This window comes from Nyctibius grandis, chromosome 14, assembly GCF_013368605.1.
Source record: "Nyctibius grandis isolate bNycGra1 chromosome 14, bNycGra1.pri, whole genome shotgun sequence".
NCBI lineage: Eukaryota > Metazoa > Chordata > Aves > Nyctibiiformes > Nyctibiidae > Nyctibius > Nyctibius grandis.
The window spans coordinates 14,341,555-14,355,187 of NC_090671.1; the positions used below are offsets into that span (position 1 = coordinate 14,341,555).

The 13,633-nt window shown below is 59.3% G+C and overlaps 1 protein-coding gene across 2 annotated transcripts; it reads left to right on the forward strand.

Annotated features, from left to right (window-relative positions):
- Positions 1–1,294: 1,294 nt before the first annotated feature.
- Positions 1,295–11,850, forward strand: WSCD2 (WSC domain containing 2). Of its 2 annotated transcripts, XM_068412815.1 has the most exons (9): positions 1,353–1,788; positions 2,101–2,116; positions 4,548–4,658; positions 5,441–5,625; positions 6,209–6,330; positions 7,330–7,504; positions 8,618–8,782; positions 9,396–9,596; positions 11,380–11,850. In XM_068412815.1, the coding sequence occupies exons 1-9, from the start codon at positions 1,419–1,421 to the stop codon at positions 11,730–11,732; spliced, it is 1,698 nt and encodes a 565-aa protein (XP_068268916.1). In that variant the 5' UTR covers positions 1,353–1,418; the 3' UTR covers positions 11,733–11,850. The 2 variants fall into 2 exon arrangements, with proteins under 2 accessions (XP_068268917.1, XP_068268916.1); XM_068412816.1 differs by lacking the exon at positions 2,101–2,116 and having other exon boundaries at positions 1,295–1,788; positions 4,544–4,658.
- Positions 11,851–13,633: the final 1,783 nt, after the last annotated feature.

Below are 13,633 nucleotides of genomic sequence, written 5' to 3' on the forward strand. Positions count from 1 at the left end.
CCGGCAGCGTCCCAAACCGCCCCGTATGAAGCCCCGGGAAGGTGGGTTGAAGCGTAGAACAGCAGCTCGTGCCGGCACGGGAGGGGAAGCCGTGAGCTCCCACGGAGTGGCCCTTGCCGCTGGCCACTGGCCGGGGAGCGTGGGATAGTGGCCAAGCACCCACAGGTCCATGGGGCCACCGGGCTGGGGGTGCTCGCCCACCACGGCTGTGCCAGGGGCTGCCTGCCCCTTCGTCCTGCCACAGGGGTCCCAAACAGCAAGCAGCTGCCTTGCTCGGCTGCTACTCCGAGTTTACTCAGCCTTTACTCAGGCTGTGTTGGCCCCAAGCGTGGCCGGGGAGGGGGCAGTTTGGGGGAGCCCAGGGGCCTCGTGCCCCACCAGCGATCTGCCCAGCCCTGAGCTCCACAGAGCCGGAGGTATCCGAGTACCCCCTCTGGGAACCCACGGCACCACATTTATGTATAATTCATGCCATATGTTCCACCAATATTTTTTATTTAATCAACTGAAGACAGATGGCAGGAACATAGAGGCCATTAAACTAATGGCGCTTTGTCTTTCCATTTATTTTTGTCTCCTTTCCTAAAACAAGACGGGTCTGTGACAGGCGGCACGCTCGGGGCGCGGGGCCACCGCTGTGGCAGTGGCATTTCCCATGGTGAAGCCAGCCCGGTGATGGTGTCCTGGGCAGGGCTGGAGCGAATCCTCCATCGCTGGGGGTTTGGAGGACAGAAATCCCCCCACGCCGAGGGACAAGCCCCTGGTGGGGGGGGCTGGAGGGGACTGTCCCATCCCAGGGGTTGGCTGTGCTGGGGATGGCCCCGGGTAGCCCCAACTACTGCTTTCCTTTCTCTTTGCCTCGCAGGTGGAGGTTTCTTGCCCTGGGAGTGAGATGAATCGTGGGACCAAGGGGCCCCGTCAGCATTTCGGGCCCCGCGACGTGCCCAGGGTCTCCTCGTTCTTTGTCTGAAAGGGGACGGTGCCGTCGGAGCGATGCTTGTGAGAGCCGGTGCCGCCGAGCCCGAAGGAGCAAGGGGAGCTGCCTCAGCTGATCAGTTCTCAAATCACCTTCAAACCCTCGATTTCCTTAACATGATCCCTCCATCGGCCGCGTTGCCGGGGCATGGCCGGGGGGTTTTGCCAGGAGGAGAATAAACTGGGGACGGCCGGTGCTGGAGAACCCCCCGTGCCTCAACACCCACCCCCGCTGCCTTCCCCAGACCTCCCGGACTTTTTAGGGTCAGGCAATACCTTGGCACAGCCTCACCCTGCAGCCCCCGCTGGGCTTTCGGGGCACCCGTCTGCTCCCCCAGGACACCCCGGGGGCCACCTCCAGCCCGGGGTGGGGACAAACTACCCTCAGAGCATCCCTGGGGCCGCAGAGCAGTGCCGGCTGCCGGGGAAGGGATGACGACGCTATGGCCAAATTATTGGTAAAACTCCAGCGGTATTTTCGGCGCAAACCCGTGCGTTTCTTCACGCTGCTGGCTCTCTACCTGGCGGCTGGCAGCTTGGTTTTCCTGCACTCGGGCTTCGCCGGGGAGCCCACGGTGCCGGGGAGCCAGCGCGGGGCCAGCGAGGGGCCGGGGCTGCCCTACCTGGGGGTCATGCAGCTGAGCCGCGGCTTCAAGGCAGCGGCGACGATGCCGGCGGGGGGACGGAGGCACGGACCCTGGTTCAAAAGCACCTCCAAGGAACCGGCGGAGAGGGGCAAAGCCGGAGAGCACGGCGGCACCCGGAGCTGGGCGCTCAGGGGCAGGAGTGGCCGCGAGAAGGAGGAGGACAGAGGTAAGGGCTGGGGACACGCGCGTCGGGCTAACCATGAGCCAGCAGTGTGCCCAGGTGGCCAAGAAGGCCAGTGGCATCCTGGCCTCTAGTAGGAATAGTGTAGCCAGCAGGTCTGGGGAAGGGATCGTCCCTCTGTGCTCGGCACTGGTGAGGCCGCACCTTGAATCCTGTGTCCAGTTCTGGACCCCGCACTTCAAGAGAGATGTTGAGGTGTTGGAGCGAGTCCAGAGGAGGGCAACCAAGCTGGGGAAGGGTCTGGAGGGTCTGACCTCCGAGGAACGGCTGAGGGAGCTGGGGGTGTTTAGCCTGGAGAAGAGGAGGCTCAGAGGTGACCTCAGTGCAGTCTACAACTACCTGAAGGGAGGTTGTAGCACAGTGAGAGTCGGCCTCTTCTCCTGGGCAACCAGCGCTAGGACAAGAGGACACAGCCTCAAGCTTGGCCAGGGGAGGTTCAGGTTGGACATTAGGAAGCATTTCTTCTCAGCAAGGGTCATTAGCCATTGGAAGGGGCTGCCCAGGGAGGTGGTGGAGTCCCCATCTCTGGAGGGGTTTAAGAAAAGCCTGGCCATGGCACTTAGTGCCCTGGTCTAGTTGCCATGGTGGTGTGAGGGTAATGGTTGGACTCGATGATCCCAGAGGGCTCTTCCAACCTCATTGACTCTGTGATTCTGTGGGCGGGGGTCCCTCCTCATGGCTGCTCCTGGGGAAAGCCTTGCGCACCAGAGCGGTGGTCTCTGGGCTGGTTTGGTCACGCACCCCTACCAGGAAGAGAATTCTGAGCACACGCCCCCAGTAGATGTGTCTTTATTTACTCATAGTCCATATGCACGTGCTACTCGAGTGCTGAGCTGTTCTTCCTGCACCCCAACAGATGTTTCCAACATCCCCCGCTTCGGAGACCGCTGCTCTAGAGGATGTTCCCAGAAAGATCTTCTCCTCCCTCCTCCTCCTCCTTCCTTCCTCCCCAAGTGCCCAGAATCCACTTTCATTTGCCCATTTTCATTCTTTCCCACTTGTGCATCGTCAAGCTCCGAGTCGCCCCTTGCTGGGACAGGCGCTTTCCGGGGTGCCAGGTGGGGAGAGGCTGCACCCCCTCCATCTTCATCCCATCTTTTGGCTGTGCCACGGGCCAAATTGAATTTTAATTATCCCAAAGGTTGTTAAAAGCAGATTTGTCCCCTTGTCGTTTGCATTGCTGGGGTGTTTGAGGCAGCGAAGTGCTGGGGCTGGGGCTCTCCAGCCCGAAGATCCCTGCCTGGCTGCTGCCTGGATCACGCGGGGTGGTGTCGAGTGGGACCGTTATTAATGAACAAGGATAAGCGAGTGTGGTGGTTCTCATTGATTTTTAAAATGTCATCTATTTATCCTGGAGGCAGCTGCACGCAGGGTTGCACGCTCGCTCTGAATGTGGGTGGCTGAGAGCTGCCCGTTGGGGCTTTCAGCCCATCGCCTCCATCCCTGGCACCCAGGAGCATCCAGTGCCAGCAAACCCCCCCCAAACGCCCCCCCCGTCCCCTTGCTCCTCGCCGAGTGTGGTCTGGCAGGAGTGGGCAGGTTTGAACGGCGGAGGTAATTATCAGGGGACAGCTTAACGAGGTGGCTAGGGAGGCTCTGCCGCGTGAAATCGTTCCGGAGGGAATACTGCTCCTAAAGTCAGCTCTGGTTTAGCTAGTGGGATGTGTGGAAGGAGAGACACGGGGTGGTGTCACGTCTGGGAAGATGCACTGTGCTTGCCTAGAGTGTGGCTTTACTCCTGGCCAGAGCAGGGGAGCCCACACCTCTGCTCCTGCCCAGCCCTCTGCTGGGGCCAGAACCCTGGGTGGCACAGCTGGAGGGGTGCCTGGTGCTGTGAAAAACAGCCCCTTGCCTTGGGACCTGGTGGCCCTGAAGGGACAGGAACCTCTGCTCTTGTGTCCCCACGTTGGGGCTCTGCAGCTCAAAGCCAGAGGCCAGTGGCCAATGCATGGCTCCAGGATTTCTCGAGGACATGGTCGCCCCGTGCCAGCGTCCTGCAGAAGACGCCCTGAGCATGGAGCAGATATTTCGGGACAATTAAAAGCGAAGATTGCTGTTGTATTCATGGAGGATGCAGACCTGAAACGAGCTGAACCAGGCTGGTTTGGCATTCCAAGCCAGCTCTGCCATTGCCCCTGGGCCGCTGGTCCCCGGGGCCATTGTCCCCTCTCCCTGGGGCACCTGGGTGGCCGGCCTGCAGGACCTCTGTCAGAGCACATTAACCGACATCTCGTTAGCTGATTACCGGGTGGCTGATCCCACCGGCTCCCGAAACCCCCGTCCTCCTGGGGCAGGGGTGGAGGTGAGGATGCTGAGCATCCCTGTGCCAGCGCCGCATCCCTGCCTCGGGGCAATACATCTTCCCAGGTGGGAGCAGGAGCGGCAGGCGAGGAGGTGGCTGTTTGTTTTGAGGTTATTGGGAAAGGCAACATTTGTCAAATAAATGATTTCCTTGTAACTATTTGTTCAGCTCTATTCCCTGTCTACCTGCATCTTCATTTGCTCTCGGCATCAGCCTTTGCTTTGCCAAGTGTTAGCGCTGGGCAAATATCCTCCGCGTCCACGTCTGGGGCTGGGGAAAACGAGCTGCTGGCTGAGGAAAATTTGTTTTTAGCCGTATTTCTCCCTTCTGCCCACTGCTGTGTTCCTGGCAGGGCAGGGATGAAAAGCGGGGTGGGAATGGGTGGGCTCAGCCCCGGCTGGTTCTTACCCCGCTCTCCTCTGCCTTCCCCCCCCCCAGCAAGGTACATCGGCTGCTACGTGGACAGCACTCGCCGGCGGACGCTGCGTGGCGTGTCCTTCTTCGACTACAAGAAGATGACAGTCTTCCGTTGCCAGGACAACTGCGCCGAGAGGTAGGACGGGAGATGGGCACGGTGTCCCCATTGATCCCCGCTCACCGTGTCCTGCCCCGGCCCCTCCCCTCCCTGCTGCCTTTTTTCTTTAGATTTGTGTCATTTTGGTTTGATTTGATTTTTTTTAAATTCACTGGTGTTTTCCAGGACCCCAGTTTCCTCCCCTGGAGGAAGGTTGGGAGGGTGATGGGCTCCATCCTCATATGGGGCAGGGGGGTGTAAGGGCTCCAGTTGGGTGCTGGGGGAGCCTGGAGCACTTCCATCCACCCCACCAAAACATCATCCCCCACCAAACACCCTCCCCAGACCTTCCCAGCTGTCAAAGTGCATCCAGGAGCAGCTGGGGAGGCACACGGATCCCTCGCTGCAGAAGTTTCCTCCTTTCCCCAGTGTTACACGAAGGATGTGCCCTAGATGTGGGCTGTGCCAGCAGGGTTGATGCCATCATAGGCAGTTCGCTGCCTCCAAACTCCCCTGGATAGAATAGGATAGAATATAGGATAGGATAGGAAATAGGATATAGGACAGGAGATAGGATATATTATATTATATTATATTATATTATATTATATTATATTATATTATATTATATTATATTATATTATATTTTTGGTTGGAAGGGACCTACAATGATCATCTGGTCTGATGATGCACCCTTGGGCTGCAGGGCTGCTTTCAGCGCTGGGTGCGAGCTCGCTGCAGCGGGGATGCTCCTGCAGAGCCCCGTGGAGCCGGGGGGATGCCCGGGGACGTGCTGACCCCCGCCGTGTCCCTCTCCCCAGGGGCTACCTCTACGCAGGGCTGGAATTCGGCGCCGAGTGCTACTGCGGGCACAAGGTCCAGGCGTCGAATGTGAGCGAGTCCGAGTGCAACATGGAGTGCAAGGGGGAGAGGAGCAGGACGTGCGGCGGGGCCAACCGCCTCTCCATCTACCGCCTGGAGCTGGCCCAGGAGTCTGCCAGGAGGTGTAAGTCGGCGGCTCTGAAATGGGGGAACCCCCTCCCAATTAGGCAGTGCCATAATTACCCCCATTCGCTGATTTTCTTCCCTCATCCCTAAGCAATAGCATGAGGGTGGCAGCGTTCAGAGCTCCCACCCCAGGCACTCACTGGAGCAGCCCCAGAGAGGGGCTGAGGGTGCCCGGTTACGTGCAGGGGTGGGACCCCTCCGGGCACTGATGCCGGGGGGGACCATGCCAGACCCAGCCCTGCTCTCCTCGCTGGCTCCATCCCTCCTGCAGCCGGGGATCACCGAGCTGATAAAAACAGGGAGGAAAAACCAAACCTGACTTTGCTGCTGGGGATTTCGCTCTGATTTTGCACCATGAGCAGCTGGGATGAGCTTGTGGGTGACGAGAGCCAGAGACAAGCAGCCGCTGCGCCGATGGAGCGGTGGGGGACAGGGATGGGGACACTGGGGCACACCGAGGCTCTTGCTCCCCAGCCTGGGGCACACGGGCTGGCAACAGCATCGGTTTTGGGGTGCAGCCCCTTCTCCTCGGGGCCGGGCCAGCAACCCCCTCAGTGCTCTGGGGCCTCTCTCCCTCGCAGACGGCAGCGCGATATTTCGGGGGTGCTTCCGCCGGCCGGACAACGTCTCCATCGCCCTGCCCGTCAGCCAGCGCATGCTGAACATGTCGGTGGACCAGTGCGTGGACTTCTGCACCGAGAAGGTACCGGAGGGGTGCAGGTCGAAAGCTTAATCATCTAAATGCAGATGACGCCAAGCTGGGTGGGAGTGTCGATCTGCTGGAGGGTAGGAAGGCCCTACAGAGGGATCTGGACAGGTTGGGTAGATGGGCCGAGACCAACGGCATGAGGTTCAACAAGAACAAGTGTCGGGTCTTACACTTGGGCCACAACAACCCCATGCAGCTCTACAGGCTGGGGGAAGAGTGGTTAGAAAGCGGCTCGGCAGAAAGAGCCCTGGAGGTGCTGATCGACAGCCGGCTAAACATGAGCCAGCAGTGTGCCCAGGTGGCCAAGAAGGCCAATGGCGTCCTGGCCTCTATTAGGAATAGTGTAGCCAGCCAGTCTGGGGAAGGGATCATCCCTCTGTACTGGGCACTGGTGAGGCTGCACCTTGAATCCTGTGTCCAGTTCTGGGCCCTGCACTTCAAGAGAGATGTTGAGGTGTTGGAGCGAGTGCAGAGGAGGGCGACCAAGCTGGGGAAGGGTCTGGAGGGTCTGACCTACGAGGAACGGCTGAGGGAGCTGGGGGTGTTTAGCCTGGAGAAGAGGAGGCTCAGAGGAGACCGTAGTGCAGTCTACAACTACCTGAAGGGAGGTTGTAGCGCAGTGGGAGTCGGCCTCTTCTCCCAGGCAACCAGCGCTAGGACAAGAGGACACAGCCTCAAGCTTGGCCAGGGGAGGTTCAGGTTGGACATTAGGAAGCATTTCTTCTCAGCAAGGGTCATTAGCCATTGGAAGGGGCTGCCCAGGGAGGTGGTGGAGTCCCCATCTCTGGAGGGGTTTAAGACAAGCCTGGCCATGGCACTTAGTGCCCTGGTCTAGTTGCCATGGTGGTGTGAGGGCAATGGTTGGACTCGATGATCCCAGAGGGCTCTTCCAACCTCATTGATTCTGTGATGGGCGCGGGGGGCAGAGGAAGGCTCTGCCACCGGGCATGGGGATGGTGCCGCTGGCTGCCCTCCCTCCACCCGTCCCCGCAGGAGTACCCGCTGGCAGCCCTGGCTGGGACTGCCTGCCGCTGCGGCTTCCCCACCACGCTCTTCACGCTGCACGAGCGCGAGGACGAGCAGCTCTGCGCCCAGAAATGCGCCGGCGAGGAGTTCGAGAGCTGCGGCACCGCCGAATACCTCCTCGTCTACCAGACCCAAGTGCAAGGTGAGCAGGGGGGGGGACGCAGGGACCACGCCAGCGTGGGTGCCAGCACCGGGTCCCAACCCCTTCCTGGAGATGCCAGCAGAAAGCGAGCGTGAGCTTGCAGCATCTCTTGGGCTTTCATTAATGACCATTTATTTTAATTTCTTGGGCAATCAGTCCTCCCCTGCCCAAACAGCTTTAATTGCTGCCCCCCTCAGCTGCAGGGGAGAGCAGTTTGCCATCTGCCTCCAGCGCGATCCCTCCTCGCCGGCGCTTGTCCCTCCTTGTCACCAGCAGTGCCAGTGAGCTGGAGCTTTGCCAGCTGGGGAGGGGACAAGCTCCAGGGGGAAAATATGGGGGAAAAAAGCTGTGACCAGGGAGAAAGTCCTCGGGAGGCTGCGCAGAGAGGGCTCCTGTCCCCACCGCCCAGCAGGTCCCGGTGGTGGGACCAATGGTGACAGGGAGGCACAGAGTGAGGGGAAACCTGTCCCTGGGAGAGGAAGGGCTGAGTGGAGCAAGCGAGGACTCGGGTTCGGGTGGTTTTGCTTCAGAGTGGCTCGGTATTGACGTGATCCTGAAGGGAGGTTGTAGTGGAGTGGGAGTCGGCCTCTTCTCGCAGGCTACTAGCAACAGGACAAGAGGACACAGCCGCAAGCTTTGCCAGGGGAGGGTCAGGTTGGACATTAGGAAGCATTTCTTCTCAGCAAGGGTCATTAGCCATTGGAAGGGGCTGCCCAGGGAGGTGGTGGAGTCACCATCTCTGGAGGTGTTTAAGAAAAGCCTGGCCATGGCACTTAGTGCCCTGGTCTAGTTGCCATGGTGGTGTGAGGGCAATGGTTGGACTCGATGATCCCAGAGGGCTCTTCCAACCTCATTGATTCTGTGATTCTGTGTCGGTGTTTGAGCACCTCCTGCCCTCTTCTTAGGACTTTTTTGGGGGGGTTAGGACTCTGTGGAGTGTTCAGGACTCGTTGGGGTGTCCCCGTGTGCTTTAGGCAGGGCGCCAGTCCCTGTAGCAGCCGCTCCTCGCACCCTGCCCCGGCACCTTCCCGGGGGCAGCAGGAGGGTATCTCTGTAGGAAGGGCACGTTACGGTGCCGCAGCCCTGACGTGCCTCGGCCGGTTCTCGCCTCAGACAACCGCTGCATGGACAGGAGGTTTCTCCCCACCCGTGCCAAGCAGCTGGTGGCCCTGGCCAGCTTCCCCGGCGCCGGCAACACCTGGGCACGTCACCTGATCGAGCTGGCCACCGGCTTCTACACCGGCAGCTACTACTTCGACGGGTCTCTCTACAACAAAGGTGAGAGGGGGGTTCATTGCCGGGGGTGCACCGGTCCCACCTGAGCTGGGAGAAGGTCCTGGTGCCACCCCTTGGGTCTGCAGGATGGGGAGGGCAGCGCTGGGTACCACCAGTGCTGCTCCATGGGATGGTTTGCGCTGGATGTGTCCTGGTTTAAAGGGCATCAGAGGGACCCAACAGCGTGTGTGCCCTGCCCGTAACCTCCCCGTGCTGCCCACTAACCTTGGCCAGGACCGATTTGGGGCAGAACTGGGGTTTCTCCATCACACTGGTGGTTTTTAACCCGCTGTGGGGGTTGGAACTTTCTAGAGGAGGAACTGGAGCAGCTCCGACCCTGGCAAACGAGGCAATTCCTGCATTTTTGTACACCAAGAAAAGGCCGGTGGGGTTTTGTGATCAGATTTCCCCAAGAGCTGGCGTTCGTGGGCTTGGCACTCCCAGCTCCAGCAAAGAAATTATTTCCATTGGGGACAGGGATGCAAATTCTATTTCAAGCCTCAACTTCTTTTATCCAACCTGATACCCCCCCATCATTCCCTTTCCCCACTTCACTTATATTATTTTTATGACCCTCAGCACCGGCTGCTCCTCACCGCTTGCTCTGTCCCAGCAGGGTTCAAGGGCGAGAGGGACCACTGGCGAAGTGGGAGGACCATTTGCATCAAGACCCACGAAAGCGGCCAGAAGGAGATCGAATCCTTCGACTCGGCCATCCTGCTCATCCGAAACCCCTACAAGGCCCTGATGGCCGAGTTCAACCGTAAATACGGCGGCCACATCGGCTTCGCCGCTCACACCCACTGGAAGGGCAAAGGTAGGCTGGGGGGCTTGGCTGCCCCTACCCTGATCCCACAGGACCTGGGGGGAGAGCTCCAGCCCAGCTGTTGTGAAAGCCCAGCAGAGCCTGAGTCTGGTCCCCACGGGGAAGCCCAGGCTGTGGCACCCCTTTGGGGTCCCCATATCTCCTGGCACGACCTGCAGCATCGCCTTGCATGGCTGTGGGTGGGGTGGGATGGGACGGGATGGGGAAGGGGAGATGCTCGGTGCTGCGTTGGGTCACAAGGGCAGCAGCAGAGAGGTGGCAGCGCCCAGGGATCATGGGTCTGGCAGCAGCCTGGTGCCAGCGGGGAGGGAATGGGTCGGGTGGGCAGGAGCTCAAGGACTCAGACTCTGCCCCTTCTCCAGAGCAGCTCTGTGGGGCCGAGGGCAGCTGGCCTGAACACTTGTCTGGGCAGGTGGGGAGCAAGGAGAGGTTCAAACACCACCAGGATCCATCTGACATCTCCATCCATCGCCTGGTGGGCACATGCATCTCTGTGCTCCCACCAAAGCCAGGTCCCAGCAGGACCACCCTGCCTTGGGGGCGTGCCAGGAGAGGACGGGTTCTGCCCATCCACTGACATCTCACCCATGCCTGAGCTTCTAATTAGTGGGAGGAAGGTCTCCCCCAGACCCCCGTTACCTGTCCTTGCCCAGGGCAGAGCGCAGGAGGATGGAGCTGGCCGAGGCGCAGGGGGTCCCCGGCTGGGGGAAGCCCCCTGCCCCATTGCCGTGGTAGCTGGAGCGGTGGCAGCCTCCAGTCTGGCCCTGGGGACCAGGCGGTGCCAGGGTGTTATTTCGGTGCACCCAGAGCCGGTACCTTTCCCAGGCACAGGCGTGTAGTGGAGGCTTGTTAATTATAGCAATTTACAAATTGCTGTTGTGGAATTGACTTCATTGGAAAGAGTTAAAATATTTAGCTTGATTGAACATCTGCTACCCTTAATCCAGAGTTTATTTAAGGGGAGCTGTTGCTCTGGTGGCTGTTATGTGCCTGGATTTCGTTATCACCATGTGCTTGCAGTGCTGGGGACAGCCCAGCGCCTCTCTCCCCACCACCCCGTGCCATAAAACCAGGGAGGAGAAATGTCCCACAGCTTCATCGGTGGCTTTTCTCCCTGGGCAGGTCCCTGGGCCGGTGCTGGGGGGGATTTTCCTTCCCCCTCCCCGTTCCCAGCCCTGGGTGCCGTGAAACCCCCGTTCGGTTCCGTGACATTAATTTTACGATATCCCTGGAGCGGTTCCAAAGCAAAGTTTTATGTGATCTGATTACACGAGGTGAATTGTCCTGTATGTGTTTAATGAAACAGATACTGTATTTAATGATTCTCTAGGGAATTAAATACAGTTAAGGTATTAATCAGGCATTGGTTTTGGGGCAGGGGGGGGGGCAAGAGGAAGAGGCAGGTACCCAGAGCTTTTATGCATCGTGAGGCAGATGTACATGGCACTGCCAGGAGGGCTGTGGCTTATTGTTGATCACAGAATCACAGAATCAATGAGGTTGGAAGAGCCCTCTGGGATCATCGAGTCCAACCATTGCCCTGACACCACCACGTCAACTAGACCAGGGCACTAAGTGCCATGTCCAGTCTTTTCTTAAACCCGTCCAGAGATGGTGACTCCACCACCTCCCTGGGCAGCCCCTTCCAATGGCTAATGACCCTTGCTGAGAAGAAATGCTTCCTAATGTCCAACCTGACCCTCCCCTGGCCAAGCTTGAGGCTGTGTCCTCTTAGTGGGGGCACCCACTAACCCGTGTCCTCTGCTCCTTCCAGAGTGGCCGGAGTTCGTGGCCAACTACGCGCCGTGGTGGGCGACGCACACCCTGGACTGGCTGCGCTACGGCAGGAGGGTGCTGGTGGTGCACTTTGAGGACCTGAAGCGGGACCTCTTCGCCCAGCTGCAGCGGATGGTGAGGCTGCTGGGCACTGCCACCTCCGAGGACAGGCTGCTCTGCGTCGAGGGGCAGAAGGACGGCAACTTCAAGCGCTCCGGCTTGAGGAAACTGGAGTACGACCCTTACACCCCCGAGATGAGGAAGATGATCAGCGGCTACATCAAAACGGTGGACGCGGCTCTGAAGCTCCGCAACCTCTCGGGGGTCCCGGATGACTATTGCCCGAGGTGATGGGGGGAACCTGGCCCTGCGGGGCGAGGAAAGGCTCGCTCTCCGCGGCCTCTGCCTACTTCCACCCAGTGGGTGGCTTCTCTTTTAATTCTTCATCTGCTGCTATTAGCTGCTAATCACCTCCCTGCATGAGCAACACGCGGTCCCCAGCCACTGGGGGGGACACTGGCACCGTGGGGGTGATGCTCCGGGGGATCCCGGGCGGAGTTTATGGAAGCAGGGAAGGCTGCGCTGGGGAGAGCGATGTGTGTCCCCTGTGTGCCATCCCTTGGCTCCGTGGGGACCCTCCGGGAGCCTGGAGACGGGGGGTCCCTGGGGTGTCCCCAGCCGCAGCACTGGGCAATGTTGCTGCTCCAGCCCCGGGGAACCCGTGACCCCCACCCAGGGGGCTGCAGTGACCCTGACCTTGGGCTGCAGGTGGGAGCCAGCCCTGTGTGTGTGGATGATGCTCAAGAGGGGGCCGTTGACACTGGACTGAGGAGCTGATGGGACCCACAAGCTTGTCTGTGCCTCATTTCAGAAGCTTCAGAGCCCGAACAACCCCCCCAGAAGCAGTTTGGGGGAACATGAGCGGGGGCTGTGCTGCCACCCAGCACATCAAACCCATGTGGCAAACCCTGGGGCTGAGCTTTGGGGAGTCCCTCTGCCCAGACCCCGTCCCACAGTGGGTCCCCTGCCCACCCCCTCGCCTGCTGCCTGCCCACGAGCAAGCAAAGCCAAAGGGACGATGCCGGGCGCCAGGCTGGCTTTGTGCAGAGCTGCATGCGGTCCCCAGCTGTGTCCCTGCCCCGTGCCACCCTCCCAGCCTGTCCCTGTCCTGGCTTTGCTGCAAACGAGCTTCCCCCCCAGCCCTTCCAGCCCGCGAGTCCCCTTTGGATGTAGGTGCACAAGCCATACGTTGTCCGCAGCCTTTTCTAGCGTTAAGTGTTGAACGGCCGCATTTTAGCTCTTGGTCTTGATAGAAATACACGCACAGGTTGAAATCCAGAGACACGGTTTGATCTATATTCAAAGAGAGAGGAGAAAACTCCACGGAGAAAAAGGAGAATTTAAATAAAATATATTTTTCTAACGTGTGTACGGAGCAGACGTGGGCAGCGATCCCGGGGGCTGGAGTGCTCTTGGGGCTGGAGGGCTCCTGTTCCTTTGCACAGAGGGGTGTGAGGGTGTTTGTGGGGAGCAGCTGCCCTCGGTTTAACCCTTCCCTTGATGAATGGCTGGAGGTTTTCTAGGAGAGCGGGTGAGCCCCGTCCCTGCAGTGGGCATCGAGCTGACCCCACGCTCCTTGGCTCGTGGCAGCCCTGGGGCTGCTTACCTTGGGCAGAACAACTCCTCAGGTCCACATCCAGCTATTAAAGGAGAGTTTTAGTTGCTATTCTGCCTTCCCAGGAGTTTGTGGGGCCACCTGAGCACCCCGATACCCCCCCACCACCCCAGAGCGGGGGCTGGATGTCCCCCGGGATGCGGGAGCGAGCGGCGGGCCGCTCCTCTCCCACTGCCTTTACTCCCATTAATGTTAATCCCACATCTAAACCACCGGCACCCCAACCAAAGCAGCTCCTTCTTGGGAGTTTTATTCCCTTTATAGTGTCCTTAATGACAGGTTTATTGGGGTGCGTGGTGGGAGCAGTGAGATTCACTGCAGGCTTTATTCCCATCCTTCCTTGGCCCCGGAGCAAGAGCAGGCTCGGTGTGATTTATTCCTTTTCTCTTGGCTCATCGCCCTCTTCTCAGGAGTTGGTGAAATACCTTATTTTTTTAACAGTGTTGGTTTTGCAGCGATGGAGACACGTGATTTGTTCTGACAGGCGACATCTGAGGAAGGGACAGCGTTCCCTTCCGCCCCCACGGAAGTAATCAAACCCAAAAAGCCAATTAATCTCCGAGATAAAACAATTAAG